We start from the raw sequence: 16,467 nt of genomic DNA, 5'->3' as shown, positions 1-16,467 counted from the left end.
CTGAGACAATGTGGCTTGATTATCCACTGTCAAACTTTCATTCTATTTACACATTTGTTTAAATAAACAGCATAAACAGTTTTAGTTGGACTGTTTTATGATTCCTGTATTGGATAGGTGTTGGTTTTATTGCAGTGCTTATAGCACTGTGCAATTTTTAAATGAAAAGCAGTATAAAGTATTTTTAAATAAATAAAAATAGATTGTCACATATTATGTATTACGGTAATGTTACTGGCAAGACTACCTCCTTGCCAGTATATGCACAGGGTTGAGGATTCTTGCTTTCTCCCTTCCCTTGTATCTACACAGAGTCCTTATATGTCTGAATGTTAGGTCACCTAAGCTCACAGGTTATCAACAGCAGTTGTCTAGTGTAGGCGGAGAATAGAATAGAGGAGGACCAACTCAAGAATCCTTGAGTGGGGAGGTACCAGAGATCTCTGTTTGGGAATCAGACTTCAGACAGCAGAACAGTCTTTATAATATATGCTATTTATTCAAATCTTGCATACTACAACCAATAAAATGCATTCTAGGTGGCCTTAGCCATCATTGAAGAAACAGAAAAACAGAAATATACAGTAGGGCCCCACTGATACGGCAGGTTACATTCCAGGCCCCTGCCAAAAAGCAAAAACCACCAGAAAGTGGCCCCCTACAATATTCCAGCCACAGCGCTCCAGCTGACAGCGATCAGCTGTAGCGCGAGAGCTCCCCGCGCAACAGCTGATTGTGTGCTTCGGCTGATCAGCTGTAGTGTGCAATCAGCTGGAGCGCGGGGAGCTCGTGTGCTCCAGCTGATCGCTATCAGCTGGAGCACAGCAGCTGGAGCTCCGCATGCTACAGCTGATTGCCCAGCTGGTGCCGCCTTATTAGTGGAACACCAAAAAGCAGGGCCCTACTGTGTATGTATGATGTCATGATACATCACCCATCAGATGTTATGGATGGAATAAATGGATGGTTCTCCTGCTTTCTTCACCCCCCCCCACTCTAGCAGAGCTGAGCGGGCCCTGAGTGCTATGAAACCTGGCTTTTTATACACTCTCTCTTCTATGGGAGGGTGTGTTCCCATGGTCTTTTCTCATGAATTCATTCCCAGAGATTTGCTTTAAACATTGTCATAGGACAGTCTTACAAACAAAAATTACCTTTCCATTCTCATAGATATTTAGTTTTATAAACCACCTCTCAGAGGTTCATATCAGTTCATAGGTGAATTGGCCAGGCTACTGCCAGCTCTTCAGAGAATCTTACTAAGATATTTCCTGTTCTCTTCATTCTAACAGACTTGTTTATTTTGAATCTACTGTCTTGGCTGTATGCCCAGATTTCCTGCAGGGGGAGAATGGGAAAAACACCTGTATTTTTTAAATGCCTTTTCCCCAACTCTGAAGGGGGGCAATTTCAAACTACTCCTGTGTGACTGTTGGCTCTTGTACCTATAGCCAACTTTATACACTAGTTCAATACGGCTTAAGCATCTTCTTAGCAAATCTAAGCATATGTAAATGATTTCAGCACATTATATGCATATTTTAAGCCATTATCTGGATCTTCCCAGTACAGTAAATTTAGAGGTCTGATTTGACATATTACTCTAGGAGTTCCTCACTGACGGAGCAGTAGTCTTGAGAATCACTTCACTCCTGTTTTGGCTTTCATTTTTAAATGCCCTGGGAACATTTGACTATGGGGCAGTATACAAACAAACAAACAAATAAATAGACATAAAGACACCTTCCCCAACCTGACGGGGACCTTCCAGATGTTTTGGATGTGCTGGCTTAGGTTGATGGAAGTTATAACTCCAAATATCTGGAGGGCACCAGGTTGGAGAAGGCTATACTAAGATATTCAGGTGAGACCCTGCTTTGGATCCCATCTTTATTTAACATTGGCTTGGTGGGAGAAAAGTGCAGGGCCTTTTCAACAACAGCACTACATTCCCCCTCTCTGGAATTCTGTCCCCAAGCTGACCTCATTAGGCCAGCTCTGACCTTACCTTCTAGAACAGAGGTAGCCAACATGTTGCCCTCCAGATGTTGTTAAGACTACAGTTCCCATAAGTCCTGATCATTGGTTGTGCTTGCTGGGGCTGATGGGAGGTGTAGCTGAACAACATGTTGAGGGCATCACATTCACTATCCTTGTTCTACAAGTGAGTAAAAACAGTTTTATTTCAGCAGGCATTTGGCAGGTGAGGCCAATTGTGGATTGTTGAGTTAGGGGGAATTTTATCTGCTGCTGTTTGCTGCTTTTTAAATTTTGGAGTTGGATTTTAATTTCAGATTTAATTGCTGACTTTTTCAAGGGCTTCGCGGAGGGGAGTAGCTGCCCTGAAGGCCCATTCAGCTATGCGGCAAAGTATAAAACAATAAATAAATTCCAGGGTAGAGATGTGGGAGACAATTGATTTTGTTTGCATTTTAAAGAGAAACTACCTAATTCATACTTCTCAAACCAATACATGCAGCTATCCTCTGAAAAGTGCACTGGAATTGTGTCCAAAACTCCGTATATTTGGGGGAAATGTGCATAGAAATGCATATAATGAAATAACATACAAAAGTGCATTATATTAGGGAAATTTGCTTGCCAAAATATGTACATTAGTTAAAACAGCATACAAAATTGTGTTTATTAGGAGAAATGTGCCTTACAATGCTGACGAATTTTTATAAGCATTGACAAAATTGCCGTGGAAATGTGGAGAGCTGAATTTGAGATGAGAAAAATGGGAAACTGAAAGGAGCCAGAACTGGCAGGTTTGTCCACCCCTACTCCAGGGTCCCCTGCAGTGAATCACAGAGTTGGACCTTGCAAGCCATGTAGTCCAACCTGAAGACCAATGCAGGAAATGCAGAGCTGCCCGGTCTCTGTTTGAAAGTCCTCCAGGTTCTCTGCGTTGCACTGTTCTTCCTTCGTAATTCTCAACTTTAAGTATTTTAGCTCCAAGCTATTGGAAGACAATCAATCAACAAAGCTGCAACTTGTTTGCAGTCAGCTCAGTACTTTTGCCGCAGGCTTCTTCTCCTCCCTGTTCCCCACTTCAGGCACAGAAGGGGGGAATTCTCTGTGCTATTTTGATTCCTTATCTTGTTGGGTTTCCTCCCACCCTTTCTCCTTGCAGAATTTAATCTTCAAGTAGGCGACAAGCAAAAAGAAGCTGAAGATGCTATGCGGAGGCTTCCTCTCATCAGCAGCACGGTCGCCAGTGCCAATGAAAAGACGGGGCGAGCAGAAGGAGCCCTGGGCACTGTCACTCTAGAAGCACAGGCTGCCAGGAAAATGGCTGGGGAAGCAACGGAGATTGTTGTGGGCATTGATCAGGTATAGGAGGGCTGAAAAGCTGTTACTGATAGAGATCTGGGGTGGGGTGACAGTTTGGCTTTGTTCACCCAAACTTGTATCAGGTTGGGTAACTATTTGTTATTCAAAACCATGTCAACTCAAATACAGGGAGACAGGGCTCCATATTCAGCATTTGCACAGCACTTTTGAGAATTGCAATGACTACACATACACTGTTATGCAGCCATTCTTACAACTTGCCTCTGAGGCAGGTTAGTACAATTATCCCCACATTGCAGTGACTGAGAGAGAGAGCAGCTTGTCTGAGATCGCCTAACAAGTTCCTGGCAGAGGTGAGATTTGAAGCAGGGACTTCCTGACTCCTGACAATAGCTTAGCCTCTGTGCTGCAGTATCTTTCCTTCTTAACTGCAGGCCTGTCAGAAGGGATTGGCAGGAACTTAAGCATTCCACTGACCCTTGATACTCTGTCGAAGATGAGGTCCTGAGCTGAAACTTTAATACAGAGTAAGGGATGGATATATTAATAAACGATTGATGGAAACTAAATTGGGAACTAGTGAGAACCATCAGGAGAGATCTCCCCATCACTTTTAGGATCTTCTCACCGTCTGTTGTTGTTGCTGCTACTGCTGCTATTATGTATTTGTCACCTTATATCACAAAGTTCTCAAGACAATTTACAACAATAGAAAGAAGTAAAATATAAAAATTACACACACTACAACAGGGGTAACCGATGTGGTGCCCTCTGGCTATTTTTGGATTAAAGCTCTGATCATTCCTGACCATTTGCCATGCTAGCTGCAGTCCAGCATCTGGAGGGCACCTTGCACTAGAATGTAATAAAATGTAATAAAAAGAGATTGGACATTGATTCCCAACACTTAACACCTTCCCCCATTCCCCAAATACTTAAGGTGGTATTTAACTAAATAATCGCACTAGTGAAAGGATTAGCTCTAGCATGACAGGACTTGCCCCCTCTCCTGCCCCCTCTGCGCACCTCCTAAATTGGTTTGGGAGGGGTTCCTTCAACTCTCCAGAGAAGATATGAGGACAGCGCAGAGTATGTGCAGGGTGAGGAGAGGGGAGTTGTGCTGACATTAATCCTTGCACTAGTGCTGTTGAATATTTAGTTGAACACTGCCCGAAGTTGCTAAGTACTGATCAGATAGTCTGAACTTTTGTGATGTCTTGAAATCTACCTGTTGCAATTGCTCAGTGCTTCTTCTGTACCTCAAGCCACCAAGGCTGTTCTTTCACATACCCATAATGCCTCTCTTATTTTTCTTTTAATTGCAATGGGCCTTCTTACCATATATTTCTGCTTTTGGTTGACTTTGTTTTCCCAGGAGATAGGAAGGTTGGCCTTGGAAGCAAATAGGACAACAGATGGAGTGCTAGCCCTGGAGAAGGGGATCGTTTCTTTGAGGAATGAGGCTAGAGATGTGGAGAGTGAGTTTCAAAGGAAAGCACTGGAGATTGACACAGATGCAACTATGGCTCAGGAAGTGAGTTTGTAATTTTTTTGTCTTTTTATTAAAAGAGATTTTAAGGGACCCTGCTGAGATAGAAAAGTCCACTAATATGTTTGATTGTTGTCACTTCTTCAGGCTGTTCAGGCATCCCAGCAAGCCAGGACAGATGCTGTTGGTGCTGAGGGTGCTGTCCAAGAAATGCTCAGTGCCCTGGAAGATCTTTTGCGCATGATGGGTAAGAGGCAATTCTATGACTTATTAAGGCTGGAAGCATTATCTGGTTGAATTAGTAGATAAATAATGTAAAGCTCTAATCAATTAATCTGTAGGAGCCACTTAGAGTAGATGAGGGCAAATGTTAAGTGGTGAGGTTGAAGATTAAGGGCAGGCTTGTCATTTTTGGAGGCTATTTGGTTCTGGTGAGTTATCTTGATAAGGGATCAAGAAGAAATAAAGGTAGTGTTTCTATGCTATGTCACTCTTTCTTCAGTATCTCAGAAAGGCACTTCTATTGAAGTTCTGATGATACACAAAAATAATCAATCAATGAAAAGTAATTAAAATTTCTTTATTGATAGCTTGATCATGATTGATTGATTGATTGAAATATAAAAGTACTTAGCTAGGCACTAAACTGCCCAGGTTGGGGTAGCACATGAAGCTGCTCCAAATGAGTCCCTATAGTGCATAGTTTTGCACAGTTGCCCCCTCTGCTGCAGTGATGAACCAGCAGAGGGAAACAACCTCTGTAGAGCCTGAAGAAAGTTTAAATAACTTGCCCCAGAATTATGAGGCACAGAAGGAATTATTGGAAAACCTTCTGAGTTCCAATTTAGACATAATACTGAACTGCCTGACTCCGCCTAGCTGTCTAGGACTACACATTATGAGACAGGGTCCCTAACCCAATGGTTGTCTTCTAACACTAATGAGGCCCAGGGTGTATGTGGGAATTGCTGGGGAGTGTAAGCAGGCAGGAGATTGGAGTCACTGTCAGTCCTCCCCTATATTCATTCCAAATGCACATTCGGATAATTGGTCAGTTGCCTGCTTTGGATGGGGTCGTACTCTTTCTGAAAGAGCAGGTTCGTCATCTGGGGTTGCTCCTGGATCCTTCTTTGTCGCTAGAGGCTCAGATGACCTCAGTGGCTAGGAGTGCCTTTTACCAGCTTCAGCTGGTAAGACAGCTGTGGCTGTTTCTGGACCGAGATAGTCTGACCACTGTTGTCCATGCACTGGTAACCTCCAGGCTGGATTATTGTAATGTGCTGTATGTGGGGCTGCCCTTGAGGTTGGTCTGGAAGTTGCAGCTGGTGCAAAATGCGGCCATGAGACTGGGGCAGGGTATTGCCAATATGTTACCCTGCTGCTGAAAGAATTGCATTGGCTGCCCATTTGCTAGTGGGGCAAGTTCAATTTTCTAGTTTTGGTGTACAAAGCCCTATACAGCTTGGGACTAGGATACCTGAAAGACCGTCTTACCCCTTATATACCCAGTCAATCACTGCGCTCTGCAGGTGAGGGCCTCCTGCAGATACCATCTTATCAGGAGGTCCATTCCACATATCATAGGAAACAGACCTTTAGTGTGGTGGCACCTACTCTTTGGAATTCCCTCCCCTTAAATATTAGGCAGGCGCCATCTCTGCTATCTTTTTGGCGCCTTTTGAAGACTTTCCTTTTCAACAAGCCTTTTAAGTTGAGATCTATCCCAGTCTGCGTCTGTGTTAGAATTGTTTTTTAATATGATTTTTGTAATATGTTTTTAACCCGTTTTTTAAAATATGTTTTTAAAGCTTTTTTAAAAAATGTTTTTAACGTTGTTTTGTTTTAATGTATTTTAATGTCTGTTTTTATGATGTTTTAAAGTGTTTTTAGTGTTTCTGTTTGCTGCCCTGGGCTCCTGCTGGGAGGAAGGGCGGGATATAAATCAAATAATAAATAAATAAACAAACAAACACAGGGTAGCTCATTGACTGGACTTATAGTTTGAATGACATACAGGGAAATTCCTATCATGAATTTTACCACTTATACTAAGTGATTGCCTTCACAAGAGATTGTGGTCTTTTGGATAATCTTTGACTGACTTTTCTTGGCTGCAACTGCAAACAGAGAGATTCTATGGGCTATGAATTTCTCACAATTTGAGTAACTACACTTTCCCCTACTAATTGTTCATATAATTATTTATAATAAGAAGACTATTTCTTGGCTGGTTCTACAATTAAAAGTGGCTTTACGATTCATAGTTTGTCCACAGATTGCTTGGGATTGTCATAAAGTTCCCATGTTATTACAGTGGAGGACACTGTTTGGTGACTTAGCCTTTCTAATAGATGAAAAAGGTTAGATTTTCTTCTGAGTTTGTTAGGGTCCGTTTTCAGCAAAAGATAGCAGAAAATCAAGGGCTACCGACCACTTCCATATCATGATGTGCATCTATTGAAAAGCTGATGGTCTCTTAGGATCCAGAATGCATAAATAAACAAAGAATGTGACAGTAGCAGTTTTATCAATGGAAAATAGGCTTAATTGCTGTATCTGATTGTGTCAAATGAATTTGGTTTTCATATTTGATGCTGTGATTTTTTTGCTTTAAAAGCACCCATGAAATAAACTACTTGCTGTGTTTCTGCATCATTTACTGCTTTGGCCTTGCCTTTTCCCCATCAGTCTCTACTAGAAAACTTCTGCTGCAAGTCTGCGTTAGGTGTTCTACAAAGGAGCATTATGCTCACCTGCCTTCAGTGTGAGTGTATCCATTGCATCTCTGCATGAATCACTGCTGTGGATTTGCCTCTTTTCAATCAGGCTATGCTTAGAGCAGTTGCTCACATACTGGGTGACTCTTTCACCTTCTAGAAGTCAGCTTTTTTTTTTAGTGAAACTCACCTCTAATTTTAATTCAGGAAAAAAGTGGCACTCAGCTATCAGAAGTTTAGGTGACACTGTTGTACTGGCTTGGGTTTATGAATCGTGGGACAGCTACTTAGGCAGCAAACTAGAATGAGAGTAGAATGAGAGTTGTGTACTCAGAAAGTTATGCTAATGAACTCTTTTTCTTTTGCCACCTCACAGACCAACCTGAGGCTGCGGATGAGCAAGGTGTGAACATGCTTGAAATGAATCTCAATAAAGCTAGAACAAGAAACAGCGAGTTGAAAGAACTGACGCTGCAACTGGAGGAAACAGCCAGCCGGCAGAAACTTCGGATCCAGACGCTGGAAAGGAGCATCACTGAGATCCTTGCAGATATCAGGAACCTGGAGGAGATCCGGGATAGTCTCCCCCCAAAGTGTTACAATGTACAACCCATTGAGAGACCTTGAAGCCTTTAGGGGCTGAGAGAGCAGACTTCCATGTACTCTGTTTGCCCGGTCTTGGACCTAGCAGCGTTGGAGTTAGCCAAATGGTTTGGGGGTGATACAATAGATCCAATCCTCCTAGGACTGGCCACATGTGACTGCTGAATGATCTATTCCACTCATCAGGCTGGAATAACAGTTGCATCGCCTGATGCAGCCATTACCTTTTGATGCATCAAACAATGAAAGAATGTGTTCTAGTTGTCCCACTCCTGGGGAGTGAGAGGGAAATGTGCAGGCTGCATGACAAACAAGCTAGCTATAAAGAAACTAGTCTGTGACAGATATGATTATTGGGGAATATATTAGGAGAAGACAGTCAGGTAGGTGCCCTGGTTTAATTTGGGGACGCAGTCCAAAATCTGAGGCCAGCAGCTGAATCTGAACTCCCCATTATGTTTCCTCCATCCTGGCCTGATTTGATGTAACAAGATGGAAGTTATACCCTGTTAAATTAGCTATGCTATGCTATCAACTTTTTATTACCGTGAATTACTCTTCCCTCTCCCTCTTGCCTTTATAATCCCACAAGGTGCTTTTCCTTCAGAAAAGCTTTAACATCTCTGATTTTTGTTTATATTAAGGATGGGATAAATTTGGGACTCTAAAAGCATACAGGCCTAAACTGGTTTAATAGCATTACCTCATCCCAGGGATTCTGGGAATGTCGATCAGTGAGGGGTGCTATATATATCTGACAGAGAATTCTAAATACTTTAATCAATATTATAATTCCCAGAGTCCTTCAGAGTGGAAGCGGGGAAGCCTTGACAGTTGTTTGTATAAAAGAAATATAAGTTTGTAGAAACAGGCCTGCCTGCAGTAGGTATAGTGGTGATTTAATGTATTTTTCCTTCATTTTCCTCCCATTTTGCCATTGAATATGGGGATGTGTCTGGTGGATTGTCTGGAATAAGCTCAGGAGTGCTTTGGTAACTTCAGGTGGCTTCATACTGAGAACCACATACCAGGCCTTAGGTTATGGCTTAGCTTAATTGCCTTACAGTGCAATCCTATGGATGTCTACTCAGAAGAAAATCCCATTGAATTCAATACAATTTACTTCTAGGTAAGTGGATCTAGGATTGTGTCCTAAGCTTCCTGTTTCAAATTAGCATCACATTCTAGGGAGGGATGGGACTTCTTGCTAGAGACAGACAAAATCCCTCAGAATTATTCTGTTGGTTTTCATAGCATCTGTTTCCATTTTATAACTGTTTCAAATTATCATTCCAAGCTGTATTTTAAAAAGGTGAAATATGCCCTTGTCTTCAAACATTTCTTCATACACAGACATCATGGTGCTAAATATTAAGTATTAATATTAAAATTTATTAATATTAAATATTAAGGGCTACAATAGACAACAAATCCCCATGGTTTGAGAAGGCTGTTTATTTCTTTAATTTCATTTCTCATTCTGGAAACTTCTCATCTATTTGCAGTGTAAAACAACCTGTTAAGGAAGAAATTAACTTGAACTTTGGATAAAAGCAGTGAAAGCGTGCCCTAGCCATTGAGGGATCCTGGTCAAGGCCTTGATTCTGTTAACATATCTCACCCATTCTACCACTGTTACCTAATGACAACTTCTTTACTAGGTCCCAGAGATGGATGAAATAAAGTTCTTTGTAGTTGTTAGGCAACCATGAGCTGGGCTTCCCTGCAACTTCACTGTCAATCCAGAAGAGGGTTGGGGCCTTGTCCTGTGGTTTATCAGGCAATGACCTTGTTCTAGCAAACTCTCTCCCACCAGGGTTTGGAACCAGCTTTTGATGCAATATGGGGGAGCTACTGTATTAAAGAAATAAAAGTATGATAGACCCTGTTGACGCTGAACATCTTATTGGATGCTCCTCTGGATTAGGGCTAATTTGCTTTTTACCTGTTCGCCAGATCCGTCAAATTAGTGTCTATGCCATAAATAAAGCCGTTTGCCACCAGGAAAGGCAGTAGTGGGTGGGCTCTGCATGGGCCAGGTGCTCCTTCAAAAACACCACAGCCAGCCATCTAATGGGTCAGTCAACCTTTGTTACCACAAATGAAGCAAGCACAACAGAATTCTATTTTCTTGTAATTGCTAAATGAAAATAACATCAGGAACAGCCTTATAAAAGACAGACTAGTCATCCATCTAGCCTAGGAAAGTTTACTCTGGCTGACAGAGTCTGTCCAAAGTTTCAGGCAGACATTTTTCTTGGCCCTGCTTGTTGAGATCCTTTGTGAGGGACATGAATATGAGACCTTCTGTATGCAAAGTATGTGCTCTACTATTCAACTATGCCATTGTTCACATGCATTAGAATTAATGTTACAACTCTAAAGTGTATTGAACCACAACTGCTATAGCACTACTTCAATAATGAGCAGATGGCACTGCTTCAACACAAAATGATAATGGCACATGTCTAGGGTAGTTTCCCAGCAAGGCTCTGTAGTTAATCAGGTTGTGTTTCTAGGCAACCCTTCTCTAAAATCCCAGAAACCAAGTGTTAGGCTGCACACCACAGAAGAGGTGCTAGGATGTTTACACGATAATGGAAGCAGCAGTAAAAGTCAACACACATTTCTTTCATTAGCATAATTTTTCTTTATTACATCCTTTTAAATATTTTTGTTTTGTTTTTGGCCATGACTATTTTAGCAACAATGACCTAAGTCCAGCATATTCAACTCTTTTTTTTCCTTTTCAAACTTTTTTTTAACAAAGCAAATTTGACGGTTTAAAATTGCAATTCAGTAATGGAAAACAGTCACCTTCCCTCCCTCTCCCCCTCCCCCGCAAACCTTGATGTGTGGGTTGGAGTGTGACACTTCCCCCAACTCTTTCCAACCAACCCCACCAGCATACTCCAAATTTATGCTACACCCTGCTCTCTCCCTCCCTCTTCCTAATCATAAACATAACTGACCACATGAAGGCAAAGACTAGTAAGACATTATATATACATCATCTGTACCACAATGTTATGTTCCTAAGGCATGCTGTCCTACATTGGATGAAACTGGAAAGTGGCCCAATAATCCATTGTTTGTTCAAGAGTATGTGGAGAATTCATCCCTTTCTTTGCTGACCTCATCTTTTTTTCCACAGCAAAACTGTCCTTCAGGCCTTTTTGAAAAGCCATGGTTACTCTCTCTCTCTCTCTCTCTCTCACACACACACACACACACAGAGAGAGAGAGAGAGAAATATGTTATTGGCTTTGCACTCTGCTGCTTAGTATTGGGACATATGGTGGGTTCCAACAAGAGCTTTTGGCTGTTCTTAAACGGAGGCATGTAAAAGAGAAAATGCTTTGGAAGTAGTAGCTGATATGCACAACGGGACAGCAAGAGCTACTCAGCCAGAGTCATGTAGGATAGCTACGCCTTCTGTGAGTAGAAAAATTCTCATAAAAGAAATTGTCTCTTTTGTACATCTGCCTATGACAGCAGGGAGTGTAAGGGTACTGAATGCTGCAGGGGGGGTGTCCTATAAATGGCAGGTTGTGGCACAAGCCTTAGAGAACCATCCTTGTCACTGTGTGCCACCATTCTCTCTGGCTGTTAGGTGCTGGGACGGCAAGTGCCTCAGAATGCTCGACAGAAAGAGGCATTTTGGGTGGAGTCACCATGCCCCATTCACTCACATTTTATGAGGGGTCTGCACAACAACGTCCATTTGTAATCCTCCGGGGTTTCCCCAGTGCTTCTTATTGCAGAAAGTTCAGTTTTCTTGAGAAGGATGCTATTCGTTTTTTTAAGCGATTTTTTTTAATGTGGACAGTGACATATTGGGCAGCCAACTTTATCACAGCTCAGCACACAGTCGCTATAACCTTAGTGGTGGGCACCATTTTATAACTCTGAAACTTTTTGTCATCAATCTTTTAATTAGCACTAACATGCTTTTCCAGTTGTACATAGTTTTTGAATATTAAAACATTAGTGAAACACTACTTAAATGAAAAATGTATTTTAGTGCTACAATATATTGCGAAAGCAAAAGAACAAAACCTTTCTCTTCACCGCCATTTTAGCAATGTGTTTTTTCCCTAATTGATCACCCCCAATCTACACTTCCAATCCAAAACAAACATTAAATACTTTGTTTTTCTGATATTTTGTCAGCAGTAATGGGCAACCATACCTACATGAATAAGCATTTAGCACTAAATAAATTATTGATTTTTAAAATTTGATTCCCTCCCCTCTGACTGATTCCCCCTTCTTCCCCCTGAACTGGCCCTTCTCCTTCCCCACAGCAGCTATGTATTCTGGTGTATACAGTGGAACGAACATAAAGGAAATACTCTATATCCCTGATAGTGTGGAAAGACAATTCCAATTCTGGTAGTGTTAGCACTAGAGGTCACCAATGTGGAAGCAGCCCAAGATTCTAAATACTGTTTTTCCGCAGGGATACTCCTTAGATTCAGTGCAGATAGTCCCCTATGAGAGCAGGGAGAAACATGCAGTCCAGCAATGACCAGGAAGGCTGGAAGGAGCCCCGCAGATCTGAATTACAGAGATCACAGTTGTATAAGCACTGCTTTCATTCCAACCAGAAAGAGCCAACCTGCATTTGTAGAAATCTCTCGTGGAACACCCCTCCTGAGACTGTACAGACTGCTGATGGAGGATCACATCAGTGAATGTTTCCCCAAATCAAGCAAGCAAACGCAACCCCTGTGTCATTTGTCACTGCTTCTATAGCCTCTAACTCTGTTTAGCTGGGCCCAGTGAGGAAGTGTAATCCATAGTTTTGTGACAAAGCATTTCTGAAGAACCATATAGCATTTCTTCCTCTTCAGGCTTTGTTTTTTTTAACAGTAAAGTGATGGCATTATTTATGATCATATAAACCAAAGGTACTTGTGAATTCCTTTGAGTAGGACCCAAATCTCTTATACCTACAAACTGCTTTGTAAAACTTAAGGGCAAACATCTGGTTACTGCAACAGATGGGTGGTATGTTATGTGTTACAACGTCAAGCAAAAACTCAAGACAGTTTTGCCTATCTGAGGTTGCTTTGCTTTTTTGCCACCATAGATGTCCCCTGGTTTCTGTTACTGGCTATAAGAAATCATAGCTGGTTAAGCCTCCCCATTTGGAGATCTAGGAACTAAATCTAGCATACCTGCTGGTATTTTCTTGGGGTTTGGGGGGGGCATTTCCTGGGGGGGGATCTATCCTCCTAAGGAAAAACTTAAGCAGCAACGTTATCACATGGAGTCTTTCAAAGAACGTTGAAAAACAACATTACTTCCTGAGTGTGGTGTGAAGTACAGTTGCCCTACAACACTGAAGGACCTGCGCATGTTGACAGAGGAAACAGTTATGAACTGAACCAGCCTGAGCTAGTAATACTAGCAAGGGTACAGTAGACACCACAAATGCTGAAACTCCAAATGAATTTCTGGAGAAAATGGAAAACTTTAAACAAAGCAGAGCTCAGCCAACCTGGGACAGATTACCGGGATGCCATGAATGCACTATGTGGGTTACGTGTAGCATCCCAGGAGGCCATGCTCTGTGTGGCTATTCCTCTCTAGGAGTGCTCCCTTTTTAGAGGTGTTTAAACAGAACAAGAAACCCATTTAAATCCCCTGCCCTTTGAAACAATTATCTAGTTACAAAGGAAAGATCAGCTACATATAAACCAAACCTGACTCCTTGCCATTCTTGTACCTTTTCTCCAGCAAATCTTTCTCCTCCCCCCTTTTTTCACTCCAGATAACAGAAATGGGGCAGTCTTTCTTGCTTTCTTTTTTTAAATTCAAGCTAAATCTGCCATGTCTGACCTAAAAAGTTTGGGCTTTGTACCAAGTGGGTTAGAATCTTATTCTGCCAACCACATTCTAATTTGAATGAATCACAGTAATAAATAAAAAATCCAAAAAGAGAGAAAAAACCACGCACTAAAAATAAAAAGGCCCACTGAGATTTATTTAGCTGATGTATTATGAAAAGACCAATTTTCCTGGCTTCCAAGGCATGCTAGGAAGGTAGACAGTGTTCCACCCCCCTAATGCATGCTGGGAAGGTAGATACCAAAGCTGTCCCCCGTTAGGCACGTGGCACCTGATCCTCTCTTCTGTTTTCCCTCCAAACTACAAGGGGAAAAGTATTACTTGGTGTGTATGTGCTTGATTGGTTGATGTACCCAGCATTTCCCAGCATTTGGTGTTGGTGGTGGTGGAGGACATCAGAGTGAAACAGGCAGATGCACGGAAGAGGCAGGGAGGAAGAAAACAGAGAGCAAAAAAGAATTGTGATGAACAATAGTAGGAAAGTGGAGCAATAGGGTGGATATGTTGCAACACCAAGGCAACTTTAACCAGAGGCATTCAGGTACAGCTGGCTCTTGAGGATGTAATCGATGACTGGCTGACACAGGTAATCCACAACATGCCCATCACCATGCTGCAGAGCCAGTCTGTGGGATGAAACAGAAGCCGGGGACACGTGTTAGTTCAGAAGCTGGACAATTGCAAAGGCTAACCCATCCATTTGGTGGATGAACCATGGTTCCTGGCTTACAGACTTTGCTCGTGGGCCCATTTCTGGGGGGAAAGTGATTGGAGTAGAGAGAGGCAAGAAGAGGTTGGGGAAAAGTCTTAAGAGGAAGGGTTGGTCTGTCACCTTACCCCACCTCCCCTGCTTATGATATCCAAAATGTCACTTGTGCTAAACCCAGGAAAACATTTGGTGCTGAACAGGAAAGGAAAGGGGAGTTTTCTTTTCTTAACACAAATAAGAGCTAGTCAACATAAACAAGCAGTTCCAATATTAAATTGCATTCAAATATGTAACCCCACACGACACAATCTTAAGTCTAGGGACAGTTACCACATGGGCCACTGTTTCCACAGACCAACCTCCCAACACACTTGGAAAGATTTCTTTGATACCTCTGGGAACAAAGAAAGAAAAAGAGATAATTCTACCACTAGAGTGTTCTAATGAACACTTTCATTTGCCAGTCCTGTTGTAGAATGATGCATAAGCCCTACTGTGGATTCCTCAAGTGAACTACTTCAATTCAGCAATCAGAGTATATATGCTGCTAATTGGTTCGACAGCTTATTCTAGGGTGGCTACGGTGGCAACCTGAAGAGTGTGCCTTTGTCTTTAATGGATCCACAGCCACTCCTGCCCGGATAGTGTTACCTACCCTCCAGTTTTACCTGCTGGAGCAAATTGGACTGTTGTGTACCTACAGCACAACAGCAGGCAAGGGGGATGGGAGGGGATTGCCAGAGAAGCAAGGTGGAGAAGATGCTCAAATGTGTGCTCTTTCACAGCTGTATATCTATTAAAGAAACAGACACAATTTCTGTGATATGACTTGGTGTGTGTGTGTGTGTGTGTGTATAGATAGATAGATTAGACAGACAGATAGATAGGTCTGGTCAAGCTGGTCTGACATGAGGAAAGCTTTGCTCTGAAGCTATGTGAAGCTTCATGCTTACACTTGCAGCTAACAAAAATATGGAATATGCAGGTCATGTCTTGATTACCTGCTGACAAGTCAGAATTGAACTAAATTGAGAAAAACCATGCAGAGCTGACAGGATCTGGAAGAAATCTTGAAGAGGGTGCTATGTAGGTGAGGAAGGTCAAGTGTATTGCGGGGGTGGGGGTGCAGGATATTCAAGCTGGATGGTTAGGGGTATCAGAAAAATAGGTTAAAGATCATGGTTTTGTTCCATATTTTAGGGAGGCTTACCCTTTCCACCCAGATGCTTACAAAGGCATTTTATGCAGGTATGTGGAGGTAGCAGGTACCATGATCACAGAGGATGGAAAAATTCTTACATAAGGTGAGTAAGGGGGGTGGGCATACAAAAAGGATAAAAGAAAACGTGGAAGATAAATGAGTGACAACAATCCAACAGAATTAGCTCCAGATGTGGCTGCTGCTTTAAAGAAGAGCTCCCTTGACAATAGACTGCAGGACGGCCTTCCTGTTTCATTGGTGAAGCTTTGCCTTGGATTGATGGGGAAAAGTCCAAGACTCGCTTCCACCTGAAGACTGAGGGCCAGCCATCCCCTTTTGTGGAGAGTATAAAATTCAAGTGGAGTAAGCCACTTTTGATTGACAATTATATCCCCTGTTGTGGTTGAAGTTTTGTGATTTGTTTTGATTATGCATGGTAGCCTCAGGACATTGTATTGCACTTGTAATCAATAAAATTAAGTCATACCTTTCTCTTAAGTGGTCTGGATTTTATTTCCTGATTACATGATTTGTATAACCCTGGTGAACCCTCACACCAACCTCTGTGTGTGTAGAATATGGATTATCATGCTAG

At 42.1% G+C, this 16,467-nt stretch overlaps 2 protein-coding genes across 3 annotated transcripts in view; one reads left to right on the top strand and one right to left on the bottom strand.

The window, feature by feature from the left end:
* Window positions 1–9,984, top strand: part of LAMC2 (laminin subunit gamma 2) — a 74,384-nt gene extending 64,400 nt beyond the window's left edge. The window contains exons 20-24 of one of the 2 annotated variants that reach the window (XM_061634067.1): window positions 3,137–3,336; window positions 4,673–4,831; window positions 4,934–5,033; window positions 7,475–7,550; window positions 7,880–7,955. In XM_061634067.1, the coding sequence (XP_061490051.1) occupies window positions 3,137–3,336; window positions 4,673–4,831; window positions 4,934–5,033; window positions 7,475–7,550; window positions 7,880–7,889 (545 nt within the window). In that variant the 3' untranslated portion in view covers window positions 7,890–7,955. Of the gene's footprint in view, window positions 1–3,136; window positions 3,337–4,672; window positions 4,832–4,933; window positions 5,034–7,474; window positions 7,551–7,879 lie in introns of both variants that reach the window. The other variant, XM_061634066.1, reaches the window with a different exon arrangement.
* A 1,038-nt stretch (window positions 9,985–11,022) lies between these two features.
* NMNAT2 (nicotinamide nucleotide adenylyltransferase 2) overlaps window positions 11,023–16,467 on the bottom strand; it is a 92,567-nt gene continuing 87,122 nt past the window's right edge. Inside the window, exon 11 of the mRNA XM_061630576.1 lies at window positions 11,023–14,588. Coding sequence (XP_061486560.1) covers window positions 14,486–14,588 — 103 coding nt within the window. The 3' untranslated portion in view covers window positions 11,023–14,485. The remainder of the gene's footprint in view (window positions 14,589–16,467) is intronic.

This window comes from Rhineura floridana, chromosome 6 (genome assembly GCF_030035675.1).
Source record: "Rhineura floridana isolate rRhiFlo1 chromosome 6, rRhiFlo1.hap2, whole genome shotgun sequence".
Classification (NCBI taxonomy): Eukaryota; Metazoa; Chordata; class Lepidosauria; order Squamata; family Rhineuridae; genus Rhineura; species Rhineura floridana.
The sequence above is the reverse complement of the archived record's forward strand: the minus strand, read 5'-3'. Positions and strand labels throughout refer to the sequence as shown.